General features: G+C 38.5%; 1 protein-coding gene across 1 annotated transcript in view; it reads left to right on the top strand.

The window, feature by feature from the left end:
* ano2.S (anoctamin 2, calcium activated chloride channel S homeolog) overlaps positions 1–24,775 on the top strand; it is a 176,382-nt gene that overhangs the window by 114,970 nt on the left and 36,637 nt on the right. Inside the window, exons 19-20 of the mRNA XM_041587979.1 lie at positions 260–360; positions 22,072–22,220. Coding sequence (XP_041443913.1) covers positions 260–360; positions 22,072–22,220 — 250 coding nt within the window. The remainder of the gene's footprint in view (positions 1–259; positions 361–22,071; positions 22,221–24,775) is intronic.

Here is a 24,775-nt window from a genome sequence, read left to right on the forward strand (position 1 = left end):
CCTTTTTAAGTATGGCATAATAGCACATTGCTAATATTTATTCCTACTGTATGTATAACTTTGGTGGTGGAAAAAAATATTCGCAGAACGGTTACTGTCCAGCAGTGCAATATTTAAGCATTTAGGAAAGAAATGGGGAATCCAGCCATTTGCAAACAAATATGTGCTGCATGAACTTTATTACCCCAACTGTGTCTTTTGCAAAAGCTAAAATTGCAATTTTTGATAGTTCATTAACCTTCTGTTTTGTTAATTGCAGTGTGCACCGGGAGGCTGTCTAATAGAACTGTGCATTCAGCTTAGTATTATTATGCTGGGGAAGCAACTAATACAGAACAACTTGTTTGAGATTGGAATACCGTAAGCAATACATTCATTTTTTTCCTTGTTATTATTATTCAAAACAAACATTTCTAAATTAGTGCACACTAGTGATGGGTGAATTTACTTGTGAGTTGTGAATTTGCGGCGAATTTCCACGTTTCACCGCAGCAAATAAATTTGCAAAATTGTTGTGAAAATTAAATATATTTTGACGCAGGCATCTATTCCGCCGCTGGTGACAATTAAATGACTTTAATGCGAATCACATTCACGTTTCGCAAATTCCTTGCCATTTCACGAATTTCTCTGGAAATTCGCATATTTTTTGGCGAATCGAAATGCGAGAAATTTGCCCATCATTAGTGCACACTTTTAGTTTATTTTACCTAATCTTTCTATAAAACTGTTCCACTGTGCCCACTAGTTCTTAATTAAGGATTTAAGAGAATTCACTAATGAAAATGTGGACTCCCTGCACTATGTCCACCACCTTAAGATTGTCAGAAAGGTCTATATAAATACACCAGTAAACCCTCAAAGTAATGCTGCTCTGAGTCCTCTGTCAAAAGAAACACCACATTTCTTTCCTTCTATTGTGTACTCATGGGCTTCTGTATCAGACTTCCTGTTTTCAGCTTAAACCTCCAGGGCTTGGGCTTGAGCATGCTCAGTTTGCTCCTCTCTCTATCCCTCCCTCCTCGCAGGGAGAGACTCAGACAGGTAGTGATGTCATAGCAAACTAATATGGCAGCTGCTATCCTAAACAGAGAGAGCTTCTAGAGCTGTTTACTCTATGGTAAACAGGTGGTAAACCATTCTACAGAATAAATATAGTGTTATCGCTTGTACTATTGTGGCTAATCTATTGGCAATAAACTGCTTCGGTAGCTTTCCTTCTCCTTTATGTTGCTTTAACTCTTGATAATATATTAAACTATTCTGGGATTTGCTCTCTAGCAAAAAAAAGTAGTTTTAAAAGGAGAACTAAAGACCAAAAAAAGTAAAAAATTTTAATGTTTAAAAAAACAAACATAAATATTGTATGCACATATTAGAAAATACTAATAAAACACTGTTGCGTGAGTTGAGCTATCACAGTATAACTTTACCAATAAAATGAGTGTTGGCTTTCACAGTCCCCAACATGTGGTTGTTCCAGTTTGCTCTTTGTTGATATAACTTCACTGCACTGTTCTTTTTTCCTTAAACAAAGTCATTGAATAAGTGATGAGAATCAGAGCAGGGGATAAGTGGAGCTGAGCCAGGTGTACCTAACCCAGAAACTTCTCCTACTTACATGGTTTGTTTACCAACAATTATTCAGTTACTAGACATCAAATACAGAGATGAAATCTCAGACGGTCCTGTGAGGAGCTGACATCATCACACAATGATCATTTTGTCTTATATGATGTCAGCCTCTGAAACGGGCTCCTGAGCAACACATTCCGTCGCGGTTAGAAGAACAACAATAATATAATATGATACACTTGCTACCAAAAAACAAATTGTCCATCACGAACAAAGAGAAATTGTATGGCCGATATCTGAACAGAAAATAGGTCACTGGGACAAAAAACAAGGTTAACTGTGGTTTCAGTAACGTAACTAGAGGGGGACGGGCCCTGGTGCGAAACGTGCAGCCGGGCCCCCACCCCCTCCATACGCAATTATCTTCTCGGAAATCAGCAGAGCGCAAGCTGCCGGGGGGTATATGAGGGGGTGCGGGCCCTGGCCCAATTGCACCCCCTGCTCCCCTGGTAGTTCCGCAACTGTGTGGTTTTAGTGGTTTTTATCCTATTTATTTCTATTTTTATTGAAATGGCGACAACGTTGTTTATTATGTCTGTTATACAGCAGACTTTAGAAGTGGATAACTTTTAGTATGTTAAAGAATGGGCTTTTAAATTAGTCTTTATTATTTTTTTTATATAGTTTCCAACTTTCAAATGGGGGGTCACTGACCCCCATCTAAAAAAAATGGTCTCTAAGCTTACAAATTTAGAGGATTATTTATTAAAGTCCGAACTAAAACCAACAAATTTTTCGAGATTTATTATAACCCAAGGCTGCAAAAAGTCCAAATCCGAAAATACTCCATCTTTTTATTGTATGTGCTGGGTCTCGTACGATAGAACATTTCAGGCTTTTCCGTCAATTTCATGAAAAATTCCAACTTTTCAGGCGTCAAATTCTAAAAATGTTTTTTTTTTTTGAATGACATTTCAAAAAAAGTTGCAGTTTACATCCGACAATCGGAAAAAGTGGTGCTTTTTCCCGATCCATTTCTTTCGAGTTTTTTTTATTGACAATAAAAATTGGAAATCGTGGATTCTAGTTTGGTCAGAATTTTTTTTATTTAAAAAAAGCAGAAAAATTTACATTTCAATCAGTAACCCCCTTAATATTATTGCTATTTTTTATTACTCATCTTTGTGTTCAGGACTCTCCTATTCGTATTCCAGTCTCCTAGTCATATCAGTGCATGGTTGATAGGGGAATTGCTGAAATTGCAAATAGGAGAGCTGATGAATAAATAACCACAAATAATAAAAAATGAAAACCAATTGCAAATTGTCTCAGAATAACACTCTCTGCATCATATTAAAATGAATGTAAAGATGAACAACTGCTTTAATATATGTTTTATGGGTAGCTCATTATTATAAACTAGGGATGCACCAAATCCAGGATTCGGCCTTTTTCAGCAGGATTCGGATTCAATGGGCGTCAAAATTATTTCGACGTGCGTCAATTTTGAGATCTGTGACAAATTTTATATGCGCGCCTATTTTGTCCAAATTAATTAAAGTCAATGGATGTCGGAATAATTTTGACGCGCAACAATTTTTATGTGCGTGACTATTCTGATGTGCTCCCAAATCTTTTTGTAACTTATATTTTTATTGCAATAGTTTCAGACATATCTTAAGTATGTTATATAACATGAACAATGCAATATACGTTATATGAGCGTGCCAGCATATTTCTGATTATACAGTTGAAGACATAATGATACATCTTAGAACTCAGTAGTTATGGAATCAGAACATCTAAGCCTTATGAAATGTCAATCCCCTAACTATAGTCCATCTAGTTCTGATTACGTAACTCCCATGGCATCCATATTTCTGTAAACTGTGGCATAGTATTATGGATATAAGATATTCTAGATTCAAAATTTTTGTTAGAGTCAACTCTAGTGATTACTTCTGTCACGGTTGGTGAGTGAGGTTTCTTCCATTTTGCAGCAATTGCCAGCCGGGCCGCAGTTAGTATATGATTAATCAATTTTTGTGTCTTCCTTTTCATTTTGGGAAAAGGTTTGCCCAGTAAGAATGTTGATAATTCCTTTAGGATAGGTTGGCCCAGAACCAGGCTGAGAAGTTTCGTCACTTCATCCCAATATAGCTGTATTACCGGGCAGGTCCAGAAAATATGGTCCAGTGAACCTACATTCCCACATCCTCTCCAGCAAGTGGCTGGATGATCTGGGAAAAATTTATTTAGCTGTTGAGGAGTATGGTACCAGAACATCATTATTTTGTAAATATTTTCTTTTTGTTTTGCACACGTCACCATACCCTTAGCATTTTGCCAAATAGAGCTCCATTCTGCTTCTGTTAGTGGTTGTGGCAGTACATTGTTCCATTTCAGCATGTATGAATGGTTTATTGAGGTCACCTGCAATATTTTGTATATCCTGGAAATTAAACCTTTTTGTGGTAAACCAGCTCTGGCTAATTTCTCAAATTCTGTAGGGCCTGTCGATTGAGCAGCTGCGCTATATGGGGCCACAAAATGTCGAAGTTGAAAATATTCGAATAATTGTAGGCGCACTTGGGGTGCAATCTTGATCATATCCGCAAAAGGCAAGATCTTTTTAGTCACTGGATCCAGTAAATCACTAATAGTATGTAGTTTAGTTTCGTGCCATCTGGAGCAAAAATCTGGAGACTGTCCTGGTGCGAATAAGGCATTATTGAGGTATATCATGCCCAGAGGCGCAGCTGATGAGAGTTTCAATTTCCACTTGAGCCTGCTCCACACCTGCAGTGTAATTTTAGTAGAGGAGAGTAAGTCTGTCGTGGGTATCAAGGTTCGTGTAGGTGTCCATATTAGCGAGTTAAGATGTTCCTTCCCATGCCAAAGACTTTCTATTTGTCCCCATGTTGAATAAGAGTCCCAGTGTGACCATGCCAGTAGTTGTCTCAGTTGGGAAGCTTCATAATATTTTGCAAAGGAGGGGACCCCCAGACCGCCTTTGTCTGTCAATGAAGTCATTATCTGCCGGGATATCCTATGTCTATGGTTGTTCCATATATATTGATGACACATGGATTGAATTTCCTTAAGTGCCTTATGAGGGACTGCTACTGGTAAAGTCTCGAACAAATATACAAACTTAGGTAAGATGCTCATCTTTATAGAGGCCACTTTACCAAACCAAGATAGAGTGTGACCAGCCCACTTTGACAGTAATTTTTTTGTCTTTTGCATCAATGGGATATAATTGCATTTATATAAATCTGAATAAGTAGGGGTTATCTGTGTCCCTAGATATGTAATTGAGGTAGTTTTCCATTTGTAATTAAAATCAGCCTTCATAAGCCCCAATCTGTCAGGTGGAATGTTCAAGGGTAGGGCTTCCGTTTTGCCCAAATTAAGTTTATGGCCTGAGAATGACCCATATTTTGTTAATACCGCATGTAAGTTTGGGAGAGAGATATGAGGTTGAGTTAAAGTCAGCAGGACATCATCAGCAAATAATGCAATTTTGAAATCGTTATCTCCTAGTGTGACCCCTGAGATGTCTGGGCTGTTCCTGATATAGCTCGCTAACGGTTCAATACTTAATGCATATAATAGGGGTGATAATGGGCAGCCCTGTCTGGTTCCATTACTAATTAATATTGGTTTATTTGTTTGACCTGGGAGTTTAAGATAGGTAGTTGGAGTGCTGTATAGGCTTCTAAGTGCAGATAAGAAAGGGCCTGTTAGGTTCAAATGCTGTAATAAGGAAAACAGATAAGGCCAGCTCAGGCGGTCGAAAGCCTTTTCCGCATCAAGACTTAAAACTAACATTTGGCTATTCCTTTCATTAGCTATTTCAATAAGATCTATTGTCTGCCTAATATTATCTCCCGCTTGCCTACCCTTTATAAACCCTACTTGATCATTGTGTATGATTTTCGGTAGGATTGGGGCTAGTCTATTTGCCAGTATTTTAGAGAAGAGTTTTAGATCAGAATTAAGCAAAGCTATGGGTCTGTAGTTGGAGCAGGACTGAGGATCTTTTCCTTCTTTATGGATCAGAGTAAGGTATGATGTAAGGTTAGTGGCTGGGATGGGTGTCCCTTGCAGGTATCCATTAAATAGGGGAATAAGGTATGGCATCAAAATATGTTTAAACAATTTATAATAACTATAAGGGAGGCCATCTGGTCCTGGCGCTTTACCGTTGGGTAAATGTTTTAAAGTGGATAGGACTTCCTCCGGTGTTATATCTCGATTAAGCTGATCCAAGTCCTCAGCATTGAATTTAGGTATATCTGTATTGAGTAAGAAATCTGATATATCTTGTTGCAAATGTGATTGATTTTGAGACAACTGATTAGGATCTAGATTATATAGTTTAGAGTAAAAGGTCCTAAATTGGTCCCCTATTTGGCTAGGATTGTACGTCAAGTGCCCTGAATCCGTGCGGATAGAAGTGATTCTAGTTTGCATAGTCTGATCTTTCAGTTTCCTAGCCAGTAAAGTGTGTTGTTTGTCTCCCTTCTCATAATATGTTTTCCCAAATCTTTTTGACGCTGCCAATTTTTTGCCGCAGTTTCGAATTTATTCGCCGGCGGTGAAATGTGGAAATTTGCCGCAAATTCGCACCTGCAGAATTTTTTTCGCCCATCACAACTACACACAGCTACAGCTATTGGCTATAACCGGCAGCTGCTGATTCCGACTACATTTGTAAGATTTTTTTTCAACAAAACCAAGAATGTTATTTTTTTAGGTCTAAAAACTAGTGATGGACGAATTTGGGGTGTTTCGCTTTGCTGAAAAAATCGGCAAAAAATTGGCGAAATGGCGAATTCTCGCGGCAGGTTTCGCAAATTTGTTCGCCGTCTGCGAATTACGGGAATTTGTGCCATCACTGCTAAAAATGGCTAAATGCTCATGGATTGAGATCGAGAATTTAATATAGCTTTGGCGAGCCCAGAAACGATTTAGTGACCACTTCCGACAGTGGAAGACCGTTGGCGAATTTTATATTTTGCGCAGTGAATGTAATAAAATTTCTTAATGAAAAAGCTGTTATGTTTGCTCCAAAAGATTACGGCACCTTCAAGCATTTCTTAAGAGTGCGCAATTAAAATTCGCAATGCGCAATTAAAACAGTTTAAGGAACAATATCGCATTGCGAGATGTGGATTTTTAGTCTTATTGGTGCGAATTGTTTTGCTCTTTTTGCGACTTTAATTACATTCCCCTAAATATATTTCTTATTGTTTAGCAAAACACACAAACCCACAAACTTTTGTTCCTGTGGGAATTACGCGGCAAGGCCTCTATTAATGCGACCTTTATATTATACTAAAATAATGAAAGGGTGAGTGGATTTTCATCTCTTACCTGCCTTTGAAGTCAGCGATGTTAGATGTCTGTATTAAAAGGTGTAAATATCACAGAAGATCAAAGAAATAATTCAGAATGTGTAGATATTAAATAAATGGTTTAACTGAGGCAGGTACTTATTTCTACACTTTGTAAAGTCAAGCTAGATGTATAATATCAAGGTACCATCTAAGCTGCGCTTTATACTTGACTTGGGCTTTCATTCGATGAAAGAGATGTTGTACAGTAAAAGTGATATAAATGGTTGCTGTGACTTCATCTTAATAATAAAGAAACATGGTACGTTGTATGAAAAGGCCTGCAAACGCAGATGGTGTGTACCTGCTTAAAGGAAAAGGAAAGCTACCAAAGCAGTTTATTGCCAATAGATTAGCCACAATAGTGCAAGACTAGATTTATTCTGCAGAATGCTTAAACAAACCTGAGTAAACAGCCCTAAAACATCTGTTTGTTTAAGATAGCAGCTGCCATGTTAGCTTGTTGTGACATCACTTCTTGCCTCAGTCTCTCCCTGCTCACTCATAGCTCTGGGCTGGGAGGGGAGGAGGAAGAGGAGCAAACTGAGCATGCTCAAGCCCTAGCCCTGTAGGTTTAAGCTGAAAACAGGAAGTCTGATACAGAAGCCCATGAGTACACAATAGATGGAAAGAAATGTCATATTTTATAGATTGAATTTATGGAACCAGCATATAAATTGAGCATCTCTATAGTATTTAAGATTAAGGCCTTGTCAGAGAAGTTTCCCATCTTGGATTTTGTTCAGTGGGTCAGTGACACGCACATGCTCAGTGGGCTTTGAGCAGCCGTTGAGAAATTCAGCTTAGGGGCCATTACAAATGATCAAGTAGAAAATAAGGTTTGTCTGTATACAGTAAACTGATGCTACCGGGCTCATTAGTAAATTCGAATGCTAATTGTGCTGCTTTCTGAGCTGCCATACACTGAGTACAGTAGGCAGGCGTCAATTCGATAGCGAAAGAGACCATCACTAGCGTTCGTTTGCACTCTATTGCCAGGCATCTTTTTTCGCTCTGGCGAAAGGCTGTTACTTTGCAAATTCAGTAAAGTGCGGATTTTACTGAACGTTACCTCTTTCGCCAGATTTGACTTCGCCACCTCAGACCAGGCAATGTGCTATAAAGCAGCTAGAATTTCCTCAATAGTCTGTCACTTACATCATATCCTGTGAGCCGAAAATGCATCAAACTTCAAAAAAAAAACCTGGCGACTTTACTTTTTTTTAAGCGGAATTGCCTGCAAAAGTCCTAACTTAGACTTTTTTTGGGTAACCGGTTCTCTCCAGACATTTCATAACATATGGAACATTCATTTTACAGTGGGCTCATGTGTAGGGCATTATATTAACTCTCTTGTCTTTATTAAGGTTCCCTGGAGATTTGTAATAAAAAGTGGTAACTTCAAGCATTTGCACCAACATTTATAATAAAGACGTCCATACAACTTTAAATTACTCGCCGTATGCAAATTGACCTAAGCGCAAGATCACTAGTGAATGTTCGCTAGGCACAAATGAACGCTAGCGCAGCTTTGCTATGAAATGCTCGCACTCCTGAAGTATCGCTAGAGAAAAGTCGCCAGCATTCGGCGCCCAGGACGAAACTTTGCAAATTAGTGAATTGCCGTAGTTGTACCGCATCAAAGTGGTGTCAGGTGGTGTCGCTGGTGAAAATTCGCTCGGTAGTGATTCTACCCCATAGACCCTATTTTATCCAAATAATCATCATTTTTAAAATTATTTCCTTTTTCTGTGTAATAATAAAACAGTCGCTTGTACTTGATCCCAACTAAGAAATAATTAATCCTTATTGGAAGCAAAACCAGCCTATTTGGGTTTATTTAATGCTTACAAGATTGTCTAGTAACCTAAGGCATGAAGATCCAAATTACACAAAGACCCGTTATCCGGAAAACCCCAGGTCCTGAGCATTTTGGATAACACACCTGTTTATACTGTATATTCAGTATCTTGTGTGTTGGTCCCTAAGCTCAGTAAGTGACAGCAGCACAGAGCATGTGCAGTGAATCAGCAGAAAAGAAGATGGGGAGCTACTGGGGCATCTTTGGAGACACAGATCTTTACTGCTAAAGGGCAGTGGTTGCCTTGGGCTGGTAAAGAAGCTCAAAACATCATGTACAACATTGCTATCCTAATTATTTATTTAACTTTTAGTTCTCCTTTAGTTTGTGTGGCCCAGGTCCAGGCACAGCATATATAATGCAGCTGGTCTTTTGCCCAGTAGATCAGATGGTGTAATGAAGCCGCATTGCCGATTCACAACAGAGTAAGTTCCATTGTGGACATGCTGAAAGTCATGAACTCCAGTACTCAGTGTCTTCTGAATGTTCCATTTAGGATGTGGGGGGCAGAAAAGAATTCGGCTTCTTGAACATATACTACTGCTGAGTGCTGCAGGGGATAATATTTATTATTACTACTTTGGACTGAATTCACTAATCAGTGACACGCTAATAAGCTACTCATATGGGATCTATTATCCAGAAACACGTTATCCAGGAAGGTCCCATGGCTCCAAGCATTCAAGGTTAATACTTTTTACACCTGTTAAGTATCAGCCACAGGCAGTGCACCAAATAACTTCACTGTGAATAACACAAAACAGACAATACAATTAAAAGTGTCCCACCTGATGAAATCTAAATATTTACTTGAACTTGAGAAAAATCTCCCACAAGTCATGAAGTGGCTGCGTCACTATAACTTAAAGGGGACCCGTCGCCCTAAGAAATAATTCCAAATTCTATTGTATCATTTTATTCAAGCAAAGTAAGCTTTACTCACACTATACAAATTATTATCCCTTCTGTCTGGGAATTCGTAGTCACTACAAGCAGGCAGGCGCCATTTTGTGGACACTGTTATTAAAGGGGAACTCCACAAAAACATAACTTTAGCTTTTTGAAAAGTAAATATAATTTCAAGCAACTTTGCGATATACATCAATTAAAAGATATGCAGACTTTTTATGATTTTTATTGGTTTCTGGCAGTTCCCTAAGCCTAGCCCCCTGCTCTTCTGCTGATCTGTGACTACTTTGCTGAGCTGGCTGACTACTTTGCTGAGCTGGCTGACTACTGTTACTTTGTATCAACAGCCATCTGTCCTCAGCCTGCATCCTCCAAACCCCACAATTCCCTGCACACGTGATTTCAATAAGGAAAGGATCATCCCAGTGCAATGCATTGTGGGTTATGTAGTTCCTGCATGCTGTCTGTAAGCTGTGGAGAAGTTGTAACATCAGTGATTAGTCCCTCCTTCCCTGCCAGGATTCCAAATGATTCAGAAAGAGAAAAAAAGAATACAGAACCTCTTAATTAATAAATGATTAAATTGATAGTTATATGCAGAGGTCTGACGGTTGTCAGAATAGATAATTGTAAAAAACGGGAAAAAAAGAACCCCGCATATAACCAAAAAGATTACGTAGTAATCCCTAAATTAAGGTGTATTACCTTAGCGGTAATGGACAATAAATTAATTAAAGAAGAGTGAGTGCAAATAAGGCCGTGTATCAATTCCTTATCCTAACAAACATATATTTAAATAAATGAATCAGCTAAAGGGTCAATGGATTTAAAATGCGTGCTAATCAATAAATAAAGTAGGATCCAATAAGTTAGTTAAAAAAAAATAATGGTCCAAGTATTTAATAGTGGATCTATACTTTATCACTCCAATTAATCACAATAAATTATTAAGGTGCAGTTCATAAGTGAAAAAGTGCTAGTGCGACAAATAGTAAGGATTACTTGAAAGTTCATTAGATATCTAAAAAATAATTATATTTATAATGACCAAAAGTGAGGGCGAGTTGTTAAAAACAAAACATGGCTCAAATCCATAAAAAAAAGTTAATAGGAAAATTGGAAAAATAGGATAGAGGGTGGAGTTGTCCCAAAAGCTAACTGTCTGATCATTTTCTAAGGCCTGGGACACCACAAAATAGGAGGCAGGACAGGGTAACCGGGACTGTGGCCTTGTTGTATTGCCCTAAACTTAGTAAGAGCTGAGTAATCCTAAAGAGCCACAAATCCACGGCCCCTTAGAAATGAAGGAAGCATTTGAGATTGAGAGAAGAGATGGATTCTGCCAGGAAATATCAAACCTCACACCCCCAATAGTTCTAGACTGAACAGAAATGAAGAGGAATAGAATTGAAAATAGGTTAAAAGTAGATGGAACGCCAACGAGTTTCGCTTAACAGCTTTTTCAAGCTGCAAGATGGATGTGAGTTTTTGGCTTATAGTACATATTGGTTTGCACTGGCTACAAGGTGGAAAAATAAAATGGGTTAAGCCAAATAATGCATTACACACTGGGATTCCAGCAAAATTATTTTGGCAGCCGGTATAAGACGCAAAAAAAAATGTATTCTATGATTTATGAAGAAGAAAAAAATTTAAACCAAGAAAAAAAATTCCAATTAGAGGTGAAATCCAACAGGTGGAAAATGTACCTTTAATACATTACTTTATAGTGTTGGTTCCAGTTTAGTTTATTCCAGTCAATGATCACCACCATCACCAAGTTGATGGGAGTCATTGGAAATTATATTGATGACTCATTTAAAATAAAAGAATTGTTAATACATTCTAATGTGAATCTAATTTTGATATTAGATATCTTTCAGAATAAAGTACAGGTATGGGACCTGTTATCCAGAATGCTCAGGGCCTGGGGCTTTCTGGATAATGGATCTTTCTGTAATTTAGATCTTCATACCTTAAGTCTACTAGAAAATCATATAAATATTAAATAAACCCAATAGGCTGGTTCTTCTTCCAATAAGGATTAATTATATCTTAGTTGGGATCAAGTACAAGCTACCGTTTTATTATTACAGAGAAAAAAGGAAATTAAAAAAAAATTGGATTATTTGGATAAAATTGAGTCTATTGGAGATGGCCTTTCCGTAATTCGGAGCTTTCTGGATAACTGATCCCATACCTGTACTAGAGAATAACAAATAAAACAGTCAAAAGCTTGAATACTGATCTGAGATCACAGTCAGATGTTCCTAGTGGTTGGAATTCAAAACAGATTATTTGAATTCCAGGATAATATGATTATTTTGTCATACAATTTAGACTGTTTGTAGTTGCACAGCAGTTCAACCAAAGGATCTCCTTTCATCTATATAGCATGACCAACTGAGTTCCTGTAAACTGTGGAGGGAGTAACGCCTAAAGGGAACTCTAAAGATTGCACAATTCTCAAAGAATTATTCTGGGCATTTTTACGCTTTAGAAAATTTAAGCAACGAGTAAAATAAACATCCAGAATGGAACATTTACTAAACACCCTATTTCACATGCTCTAAAATTAATCTAGAAAAATTTGAGAAGTATTTTGAATTTCTGATAAATCTGTCCCTTATTTTCTTCTGTTACTCAGTCTACAAAATGTACAATTATGCGAAAATCAAGGGACATGTTTATCAAAGGGTAAAAATAGAATTTGGCACCGCTTGTCATGAGACATATGCTCTTATTTATGGAAAAAAATGACGTCTACATGAGCTGACCAGCTTTAAGATGTCAAATGTCAAGTTTTTTGTACTTCATAACTCTAAAAAAATAGCATTTTCGAAATGCGAATGCAAATTCTCAATTTTTCATGGTAAAAAGTCACACTTTGAGTTTTTTTCCCCAGCCCTAGAGATTAGTGATGGGCGAATTTATTTGCCAGGCTCGAATTCGCAGCGAATTCCCGCAATTCACTGCCGGCGCATACATTCGCGAAACCGCCATGAAAATCCGCCAGCGAAAATTCGCCGGCAAAAAAAAAAGGATGCTGGTGCCGTTACGCAAATTTTTCGACGAAGAGAAACACCCCAAATTCGCCCATCACTACTAGAAATCACTCAGTGTTACACAACTCAGTAGGGATAGGCAAGTTTAACCTGTTTCGCTTTGCCAAAAATTAGCCGACAGTGAAGATTTGCTGAAATGCATTAAAGTCTATGGGCGACAATTTTTTTTTTTTGACGTGGTGCAATTTTTTTTTCTCCCATTGAAGTCTGTGGGTTTCATTTCCACGGTGAAATACGGCAAAAACGTTCACTCGTCCCTGGAACTCAACCCTGTCATGTCAACTTTATAATCTTCTTTGTAAGAGGAAATATAAAAAATATTTTTTTTCTGGTAGGAGCTTTATAGGTTAAAAATGTAAAATCCAAACTTTTTAAATTTCTGCCCAGCGAGCTCATTATTTTTGTATCAGAGAGCTGTAAACTTGGCAACATTTACTAATGCTTTTATATACACCACGTAATTATTCATGAACAAACAAGTATTTATAGTTGCCATTTGTATGGTGGGTCTGATACCCTTGGGAAAGAAGATATTTTCCTTATTTTTTTCAGACTTAAAATGGGAGAGCCAGAATTTCCCCAAAAAGCCACTTATTTTAATCAAGGGAACTAAGTGCTATAATACAAGCAAGTCTGTCAATTACAGTCATAAGTGAACATGGAGATTTATTTATATATAATATAATAGTTACAGGCTGAGGTTCTGCAGCCTCCCTAGAGCCCATGCGTTGTTCTTATGAACTGAAAATACAGCAATGATTTGGCTTTAAGTGTCAGCATGTTTGACAGTGCAAAGGCTGGAATATATTAAAATATCTGTGCTAGACTAGACTGGCAACACGGGCAAGGAGGGTCACACAGTTTGAAAAGCTAAGGCACCAAGAAGAAAGGTGGGTTGCTGGCATAAGTTCATTTAAAGGACCCCAACAAATGTTCGGTATAATGTACTTATACTATAGGAGTTTAATATTTATAATTACTAGAATAATTGAACATGTAGGGGGTTATTTATCAAGCTCCAAATGAATTTTAGGGCCGATTCACCAAGGGTCGAATATATCGAGGGTTAATTTTAGCGCAAATAGTTTGATCGAACGATTGAAGGATTATTCCTTCGATCGAACGATTAAATCCTTTGAATCGAACGATTCGAAGGATTTAAATCCAACGATCGAAGGAATATCCTTCCCCATAGGCTAACATTGAGTTCGGTAGCTTTTAGATGGCAAACTAGGGGGTCGAAGTTTTTTCTTAAAGAGACAGTACTTCGACTATCGAATAGTCGAATAGTCGAACGATTTTTAGTTCGAATCCTTCGATTCGAAGTCGTAGGTCGAAGTAGACAATTCGATGGTTGAAGAAGCCCAAAAAACACTTCGAAATTCGAAGTTTTTTTTCTTCGAATCCTTCACTCGAAGTTAGTGAATCGGCCCCTTAGTATTTCTAAGATAAAACTCAGAACAACTCCAAATTCCAAAATAATAGGTTCGGGTCTAAGTTTTCAGACTTTTTCACAAAAAACACACATTTTTAGGAGTTTTCAGACTTTTTGGCCCAAAATCCCCGAAATCATCAGATATCGGTACTGACAGAAGCGCAGATACTGGGACCTTTCCCATTGACTAACACAGGACCCCAAGAGCTTTGAGATGCCAGTTTTTGTTTTTGGAGTTTTCATACCATCGGACTAATACATACCGAAAAATTCAGATTTTTTATTAAGTTCCGAAAAATCCGAATTTTTGGGATTTCGGGTATACAGAGCTTAATAAATAACCCCCATAATATTGACATGGAAAGAGCAAACATTTGATTGATTCAATTTCGATATGATCTATACACTGGTATTTTTCGTAATTTGCAATAGGTCAACCAACAAAAAAAAACCAATGCTTTGCTGGTCACATCATACGACAGCAATAGGTGGGTAATTGGAAAACCGCAGTCGTGGGACATTGTACAAAGAGACCACATCTGTGCGTAAAACTGGGACATACTGTAAGCCCCCATCAAACATTCCTCCATGCAGTAAATAAATAAACCCAAGGCACCTACGTAACTAACCCCTCCAGCCAAACCGTCCTGACAACAGTAGGATGAGCATGAGGGTTGTTGCTTGCTCCCTGCTCAGCATCAGAAAAGGCTGCTATTTCCTTTTCCCATTATCCATATATTATATATATTATTCCTCCTGACTTTCTATATCCTTTCCCATGCTACTGCCTATCCTGACCATGCAATTAATTACCCAGCCTACCCTTCCTTCAAGGCACTGACACAACTTATTAATAAATTTTTTTTTTTTGCTCCGAAAAATGTGAATTATTCGAGGTTCAGATATTCGGAGCTTGATAAATAACCCCCTAAATGTTACATATTCTGTAGCAGATTGTTCCTTGATCAAACAGAAAGAAACCTTTGCCTTTAAAAACTCATACTTGTCACAGAGAGGTTTGTTCTGGTGCATGATGAAATATAGGCAGATTTCTGTTGTTTTCAAAAATACCTTTGTACAACCCATTCATTCATGTGCAACAACAGGTTGGAATCCCACAGGAGATACAACTGAAGGCAATATTTACTTTAACCTACAATTATACTGTTGAAATGTTCTCCACAACTTGTCCAAAATAGAACATGTAACACTCTGATATTGTGAATGCTAGTGATGGGCGAATTTGCGCTGTTTAAATTCGCCCATCACTAGTGAATGCATTAAAACACTGACTGCCTCCAAATGTGGACCTCTTTCACTTTAGTTCTGTTGGACTCAACTAGCTAAAAGCTATTGCAACTCCATTGAATATACTACATCAGCCATTGGTATCTAATCATTGTTACCCCTTATAAACATAACCATAGCTGGTGAGAACATTGGGGTGGTCCCAGAATATTGTGTATGCATCACATTGTTTATTCTTGTTTTTTCACAATTTTTAAAGTGCACACACAATATCACTTTTTCACCCATAGCCTAAGAGAAATTAGAGGGAATTTAGGGCTCTGCAGAACATTAAAGGATAAGTAAACCTTTAAAATAAATTAATGTAGAATTGATGAGGGTGCTATTCTAAACACTTTTGTCATTTACATTCATTATTTATTTTCTTTTTATTCCAAGATATTAAGGGAAACATGTGCTGTTAATATGAATGAATTTTGTTCCAACAGTGCCACCTGCTGGTCAGTTTCTGACCAGTCTGATCACCAAGTAAACAAGGAAGTTGACAGGAGAAAGAAAGAGGCTGCTCTGATGTTCTTCTGCTTAGGAAAGACTTGAGAAAGGTTTCTAATTGTTTTCTTAAGCAGAAGAACATCAGAGCAGCCTCTTTCTTTCTCCTGACAACTTCCTTGACTACTTGGTGGTCAGACTGGTCAGAAACTGACCAGCAGGTGGCGCAGTTGGAACAAAATTTGTTCATATTAACAGAACATGTATCCCATAATATCTTGGAATAGAAAGAAAATAAATAATGAATGTAAATTACAAAATTGCTTAGAATAGCAACCTCGTCAGTTTTATATTCACTTATTTTAAAGGTTTACTTATCCTTTAAAAGGACATAATACGCTTACAGGCAGCAATAAAATGCATAGCTAAAACCAACAAACAGTAAAATAAGTAAATTGCCTTTTTCCTAGAAATTCACTTGAAATCCTGCTGGAAATCAGTTTACAGACTAGAGTTTTATGGCTGACTTCCCGTCTCCGATTGAAACATACGTATTTTCAAGTTTAAGAACTACTTTCATTACTTTTAAAGAGCGCACTGGTGCCGAAAGGGGAAATGTAGGGGATACAATTTATATTTATCTTATAAATAAATGTTTCAATTGGTTTTATCAGTGTGTGAATATATTAGGATTCATTTGCTATTACCTTAGGTATAAGTTTAAAAGCAAAACTCTACACTTTGGGGCTTGAACCTTGGGCAACAGTCTATGTGGGTATCATTCTATGCAAGGCATCCCTGTGCATGGGTCTCCTGTGTCTTGTATCCCTGGTGCTCTCTGTACTACATAGAAACCCTGGAGGTTAGATATTTTCTCAGGCAGTTTCCCCTGTAGTTGGACACCTAGGGGCAGATTTATCAAGGTGATGGGAGTTTCTTTAAACTCCCATCATCTTGAATTTCGAATAAAAAAGGACCAACCGAAATGTATTAAATAAAATAAAAAAAATTTAACTTTAAGGGAATAGGCTGTATTCAATTGTTTAAATCGACTTCGGATTGTATTCGATCAAATTCGATTTAAAGTAGTCGAAGTTGAATTTTTAAAGAGATAGTACATGATGCGAAATCAACACTTTGGCACGCACTCCACAGGACTCCAGGTAACGGTAAAAAGGATTTTACTTTATTACACAAACAAATATCCACCTAACGCGTTTCGTATGTTACCACACGTAATCATGCCTATGATTACGTGTGGTAACATACGAAACGCGTTAGGTGGATATTTGTTTGTGTAATAAAGTAAAATCCTTTTTACCGTTACCTGGAGTCCTGTGGAGTGCGTGCCAAAGTGTTGATTTCGTACCTTGATGTCTCCCCTATGCTGAGGGTTCGGGGCGCAGCACCCGGACCACCGATCAGGAGCGGTGAGTGACCCACAAATTTACTTCATTGGGATATTTAAAGCGGAGGGCTTGGGGCTTATGCACCCGAGCCAATTTCAAACAGCGGTGAGCAAACTTGGATTAAATGTTTTAGCAGACCGCGAAGTAGAAGAACGTCCCAATACATAATCTTAATGATACGGCGAGTAGTTAGAGCGCTCCAGTCCTTAATTGTGTAATAGTACATGATGCGTTTTGATATTCAAATTTTCTAGGGATGCATCGAATCCAGGATTTGGTTCAGGATTTGGCCAGGATTCAACCTTTTTCAGCAGGATTCAGATTCAGCCGAATCCTTCTGTCCGACCGAACCGAATCAAAATCCTAATTTGCATATGCAAATTAGGGTCTGGAGGGAAATCACATGACTTTCTGTCACAAAACAAGGAAGTAAAAAATGTTTTCCCCTTTCCACTCCTAATTTGCATTTGCCTGAATCTTTCGCGAAGGATTCGTTTGGCCGAATCCAAAATAGTGAATTCGGTGCATCCCTAAATTTTTTTATTTTTTTTCAAATTCAAATCAAATTTGGGCTATTCCCTAGTCGAAGTACACTAAAATTAGCTCGAAATTTAAATTTAAAAATTTTCAATTCGACCCTTGATAAATCTGCCCCCTAAAGTGGCCCTTTGATTCACCCTAGGCAGCTATTTCCCTTTCTGGGTTATCAGTTATTTTATCTAGTTCATTGTTTATACAGCAGATGGCAGTGTCATTTTGTATTAATAGGAGAGCATACATGTGCTCAGGGCTCTTTTCCAGGATCCCATCTTGGGGGAAGGTGGGTACAGGATTGGGTCTTAGCTGGTGTTAGGCTGAAGTTAGGGACAGTTCTAGTTAGTAATAGAAGTGTTGTGTTATAATCGCTTTAGTAGGGATGTAGCGAACTGTTCGCCGGTGAACTAGTTCGCGCGAACTTCGACTGTTCGCGTCCGCCGCAAGTTCGCGAACGTCGCGCGACATTCGCCAATAGGCGTTCGCGTCAAAATCGTTTGACCATTCGATCGCTAAAATCGAACGATTTTCGTTCGATTCGAACGAAAATCGTTCGATCGAACGATTAAAATCCTTCGATCGTTCGAATCGAACGATTTTCGGATGTCCGAAGTTCGCGAACAGTTCGCGAACTGTTCGCATTTTTTGCCGGTGTTCGCGAACGGCGTTCGCGAACACATACTCGGCGATTCGCTACATCCCTACGCTTTAGGAGCAAAGTTATTTGCAGTTTAGCTAATAAGCAGCTATTTGTTCCAACTGTCACGATCGGCACTCAAAATCCAGAACCAATGCTAGGCTCCCTGTTCTCGGCTCTTGCTTCCGGCTCTTGTGGCAGAAAGTCACAGTTCAAGGAGCAAACAGAAAGCGTAGTCAAACAGGCCAGGTCGGTGCGGGCAGGATTCAAGCGAAGTCAGACAGGCAAGGGTCAAAGCCTGGAGTTCAATTAGAATAGTCAAGACTGGGAGTTCAATCAGAATAGTCAAGAAAGGCACGGGTCGGAATACAGATATCAGAGTAGTCGATTTACCAGGCACGGGTCAAGATCACAGAAGTCAGAATGGTCAATCAGGCAGGGGTCAAACAGGGATCAGATAACAAGAATACACGAAGATAGCACCCAGGAACTCACTAGGATGAACCAATAATGGGCAATGAGAAAATACATAAGGTTCCTTTAAATATCTTTGAATTTCACGCCATTGCGCGCTGGCATCGTCACGCCAGCGCAAATGCACCTATAAACCAAGAGGATGCATGCCGCACACCCTAAGGAACTGGCACACAGGAAGAAGAGGAGCTGTGGCGGGCATCCGCCGATGACGTGCCGGGCGTCCGTGCCAAACCACTAGACCTCCAGGGTGAGTTGTTACACCAACAAGGAGAATAATTGGGTAAACACCCTCGCGGTGATCAAGCTGCCAGATAGGGACATAAGTGGGTGAGCTCAGGAGCAGGGAAAGTGCTGAGAAGCGAGATACCCCATGTGATCCCTAGTGCTGGGGAAGAATCACCAAGCCAGGTTGTACTATCCCCTAAGAGTGACCTATTTAAAATATCACAAAGTGTTGAGGATTCCATCAAATGCGTTGAATGTATTTGAAGATTATTTTGCCTGACTGCTGTGAAATAGATCTACTGTCTATACGTAATAGTGCATTTTTGCAGTTTATTCCCATTTTGTTGGTCTGCACCCAGAAAGTAATAAGTGAACTGCTGGAGGTAATTTTACACCTCACCAGGAGTTGCCCATAGTCCATGGTGGCCCTGGTGCATTGGCAGCAACTCACACTATCAGCACATATCTCAGGCCAACTACAGGTGTGCTACAACTGTATGTTTGAATGACCCTCTATATATTGCAAGTTAAGGTAAAGGGGAACTTCCCCTTTAATAAAGTTCAATTATATATCTATAAATATACAATGTACTGTTTATTAGTTTCAGGGCAGTGCTAACTAGGGATGCACCGAATCCAGGATTTATTTTGGGATTCGGCCAGGATTCTACCTTTTTCAGCAGGTTTCAGATTCGTTAAACCCTTCTGCCCGGCCCAATCCGAAATCGCGTAACTTTTTCTCACAAAACAAGTAAAAAAATGTTTTCCCCTTCCCGATTCAGTTCCCGATTTGGTTTGGTATAAGGCCGAATCTTTCATGAAGCATTCGAGGGTTTGGCCGAATCCAAAATAGTGGATTCGGTGCATCCCTAGTGCTTCAATAGGTTTTAGCTGGAATTATATGAATCAGATGCTGAATGCATCATTCGCCATTGTAAGGAATGCATTATTCTAACTCCCTCTGTTTTCTTAGCTTTTCTGTATTTATTATGTGGCTCCCCAAAAGTTTGGATGGAAATGAATTGAATTATCATGTGGAATCCTTTCCTTGAGTATTGGCACAAAACACATTGTGCAGAATAATCCAAGTCATGTTTGTTATACAGAAATATTAGCAAAATAAATAACCAGGCCATGGGCACCATACACGAAACTGGTTGTTCTATGCCTCAGACAGCAGCCTGGAATGGAAACAGACAGAAGGCAGACATGGGTCTTTGAAACATTTTTAATGTTTTGCTTGAAGTACAAACAGGTTAGGGAGGACTGTATTAACAACGTTTCAGAATGTACGCTGTGTTCTTTAAAAAGATATCTATGCCCTTTAAACTGTAAATCCTCCAGGGTTATAAGAGTTTTCTTAATTTTATGATCAACACTAGTGATGGCCAAAATTGTTCCCCGTTTTGCTTCGGCAAAAAATTTGCAAAATTTGCGGAACGGCAAAAAAATTCACAAAACGCAAGTTTTGACTCCGGCATCAAAATTGACGTTGGCACCAATTTGACCCACCTATTTTATCCAGTTGCACTAAAGTCAATGGGCGTGTGGCAAATTGTCGTCGGTGTCAGAATTGTTGTCAGTGTCGGAATTGTCACCGGCGTCAAAAAAAGTTGCATATTTATTCGCCGGTGGTGAACGAGGATATTCACCGCATTTTCACGCCTGTTGAATAAATTCGCTAATCACAGGCCCGGTGCTTTAAGATGTTTAAAACAAATCCCAACCTAAAAGGTGTTGAGGAGGGGGAGGAGACATTCTACAGCCTGGTGACTGTGCCAAACTTCCTAAATGTTAAAGGGGAACTATCGCGAAAATGAGAATATAATATAAGCTTCATCATACTGAAATCAATTAATTCTGCATAGTTTTCTAAAATAATCAAGTTTATCTTAGTTATCCAGCATAAAAGTGTCCCTTAGTGACAAACTAGGAATGTTATCTTCATGTATAAACAATAAAAAGAGCTTTTAAAAGGAAATTAAAACCCTAAAAAACTCAAAGGAGTCCATTATTGGCAAGTATCATATATCTATATATGTATTATATATAGATGCAATTTAAAACAAATCTAAGAAGGGAGGAGGTATAAGGAACCTTTTACTTGTTACGTTTGTTTCAAAAGTTTACACCACCTTCGAGCAGCTGTTAAAGGTTCGCACTGCACAATTAAGATTCGCAATGCAAGAAAAGGTCAGATGAAGAATATTACATTGCAACATGCAAATTTTTATTTGTGCCCAGATTTGTTTTCTTTGCAAATTTTATTACATTTCCACCTATAAACATTAAAGTAATACAGGTATGCAATCTGTTACCTGGAAACCCATTATCCAAAAAGCTCTGAATTAAAGAAAGACTTCATTTTATCCAAATAATCCAAATTTTCCAAAAGCTTTAATTTTTCTTTGTAGTAATAATAAAATAGAATATCTTTTACTTGATCCAATCTCAGATATATCTTAATGAAAGCTAAACAAGCCTATTGGATGTATTTAATATTTACAGGATTTTCCAAGTAGACTTAGGGGGTTATTTACTAAACTCTGAATGCAAAAACCACGAAAAATTTGTGATTTTTTTTTTCTATAAAATCAGACTTTCAAAAAAATCACACATTTTTTGGAATTTATTAAACCCAGAGGATGGAAAATTCTGAATCAGAAAATCCGGCATCTCAAATGAGAGGTCAAAAAGATAGAATTTGTAACCAGATAAGGAAAGTGAAGAAAATTGCCAAATGCATCAAATGTTGGCCACAAATATTTGTTGGGTTTTATTTTAACATTATTATTTTCTTAACAGGAAGTTAAAGAAATTGTACAGGAAGTTTAAAGACAAAAGACCAGAGCCTGGTGAAAACAATTTAAACAGCTCTAAAGAACCTCAACAATGGGTCCATGACTATGCACTTGAACCATTTACTGGGCTGACACCAGAATATATGGAAATGAGTGAGTACAGATAAATTTTTTTAACCTATTTGTAAACCAAGAAATTCTGACAACTGTCAAAAGTCCTAAATCTTTAATATAATGAAATAAGTGACAATAAATAATAAGGAAAGGCCATGAAAATGAGCAAAATCTGCCTTGATATATAGTGTTTACCTATTTTCTTGCACTTTGCACACTGTCTCAGTGGTTGTAAATAATCCCTAATACCTTTAATGCATTAGAAGAATGGAAAGCCGGTGTCACGGTCGGCACCCAACACCAAAACAAATGCCAAGCACCCTGGTCTCGGCTCGTGCTTCACCTGTACTGTGACCGCCTTTGGCCTCGGGAGGAGCCCTCAGCTACTTGGATGCCACCAGGACTTAAACGAGAGGTGCAAGGCTATAGGTTCTGGATAGACAGAGGGGCACGACTGTAAGCTAGAGTCTTAGGCCGATGGTCACGGTACAAAACAGGAAACCAGAATCGTCGTGAGAACAGGCTGGGTCGAGGCAGGCAGATGTCAATCATAATCAGGCAGGCAAAGGTCAAAACCGGGTAATCAATCAGACAGGAGGATTCAGCAGAAGGGGTAGTCGATATTCAGGCAAGGGTCAGATATGGAGGTCAGGATAGTCGTTTAGCCAGGCAGGGGTCAAAACCAAAATCAGAATCAGAATACAGAAGCTCAAAAAAGCACAAAGCATCAGCAACAAGATCCTATCACGGGCAGTTTTCACAAGATATTTTGCGTCATAGCATCCCTTTTCCCGTCGGCCAGGGTGTCTGCGTCAACAAGAGAAATGAGACGCGTGCACGCCCTCAGAAACAGCAATGGTGGGGGAAGAGGAAGCACGTGGAGGGCGTCCCCGCAGATGGCACGGCAGGCGCCCCTGCCGCACCACTGGACCACCAGGGTGAGTTGTTACAGCCGGGCATCACAAAGGATTTATGATACTGTTTGGAAGATCTTCTTGCATGAGGATGGCTAGGGGACCGGTAGGGAATGGGTAGGTGGTGGGAGTAAAGATGTCTGGAGCCAATCGGAGATCCCCCACACTGAAGTGAAAGTTTGGTGGGAGTAAAGATGCCTACAATCCGCCTGATGCCCACCCCTCTTGAATGGAGCCCGTAGAATGCAGAGAGTGCAAATAAAGCAGAGAGACCTTCGGCAATTCTGAAGGCAAAGTGCAAAAACATTTGCATTGCCCTAATTTTTTTGTTCTTTGTACACTGTCTCAGGTGTCATAAATGATCCCTAATGTGTTTAATGCTTCTGTAAGAATGGAAAACAAAGAATTACATAACCATTGACAAATGTTGAACGATTTATGGAGCAGCTAAGAGTCCATCCATGAACTAACTGGGCTACAGCTCCCAAAAGGCATTAACCATTGCTTATGTCTAGTACTATGCTGGGAGTTGTAGCTGTATTTGGGAACCCAACAGTGAGCAACAACAGTATTTACATCTCCTGAAGTACTAGAAACCTGCATTGGGTTGGGTATTCCCAGGTTTTGGGCAGAAAGTTCTGATCCTGTTTGGGTACCCAGCTAAAGGGTGGATGAGTTCTCTTCCCCCCACCCCTGATGATAATGCTATTTTATCACTTACCTGGTTGATCTGCCTCCAAAATGACTTCACTAACGTTCATTGTTTTGGTAGTCAAATTAACCCTTTACGGGTAGGGTCGCGGCTTTGGGTAGGGGGCATATTATATCATCTATTTTATCAAAGAAAAATAGATTTTTCCAGTTTATCTACATCTCAGGGAGTCGGTGATCTGTAGACCTAATTTAAAACAAAAGTTATTTGACAAAAATTATCTAATGCTGTCAATGAGTTTAAAGCATCCTTAGATAATGTGCTTCTAAATGATGAACCATTGTGACCTCATCTGTATTTCTGTTTTATATAAAATGCTTTTGCTCATCTGTGGTTAAATGGCTCGGTAGCTCTAAATGTGTTAAGGATTATAAGCAACAGTTCAACGTTCAAGATGAACTATTGTTTAATCATTTCCTATAAATGTAGCATCAATCTTCTGTTATTTGACTTTGAGGATCAGGCAAAGCCAAAATGAAAATAATAGTTAAACATTAAAGCTCTAAATAACAGAAGCATATTTCTTGTCAGTGGACACATTATTACCTCTTTTTTCGCCCACATAAACCACATCTAATAAAGTCTTTTTATTGGTACATGGACATATTATACTGGATATGATTCACTGTGTTGACATTTTTCTGTGATTATAGTGAATTTGTTTTTTTTTTCCTTTCTTAATCCATTGTCGCAATGTAGATATATTTACAGCGATTGTGTTTTCATTCTGACTTTGGATGCAACCCTAAATTAGATGACCTATAAGTAACCTATGTTATAAAATGGTTAAATTAAGGGGTGGAGCTATTATAGTACAGTATTAGCATTCTTGATCTTAAATTATTATACTGTATATCACAAAGTTATTATGTATTATACACTATGGGGCAGATTTACTAAGCTCGAGTGAAGTTAAAAAAAGTTCGAATTTCGACTTTGATTCGAACGATTCAAACTAAAAATCATTC

Source organism: Xenopus laevis, chromosome 3S (assembly GCF_017654675.1).
Source record: "Xenopus laevis strain J_2021 chromosome 3S, Xenopus_laevis_v10.1, whole genome shotgun sequence".
Taxonomy (NCBI): Eukaryota; Metazoa; Chordata; class Amphibia; order Anura; family Pipidae; genus Xenopus; species Xenopus laevis.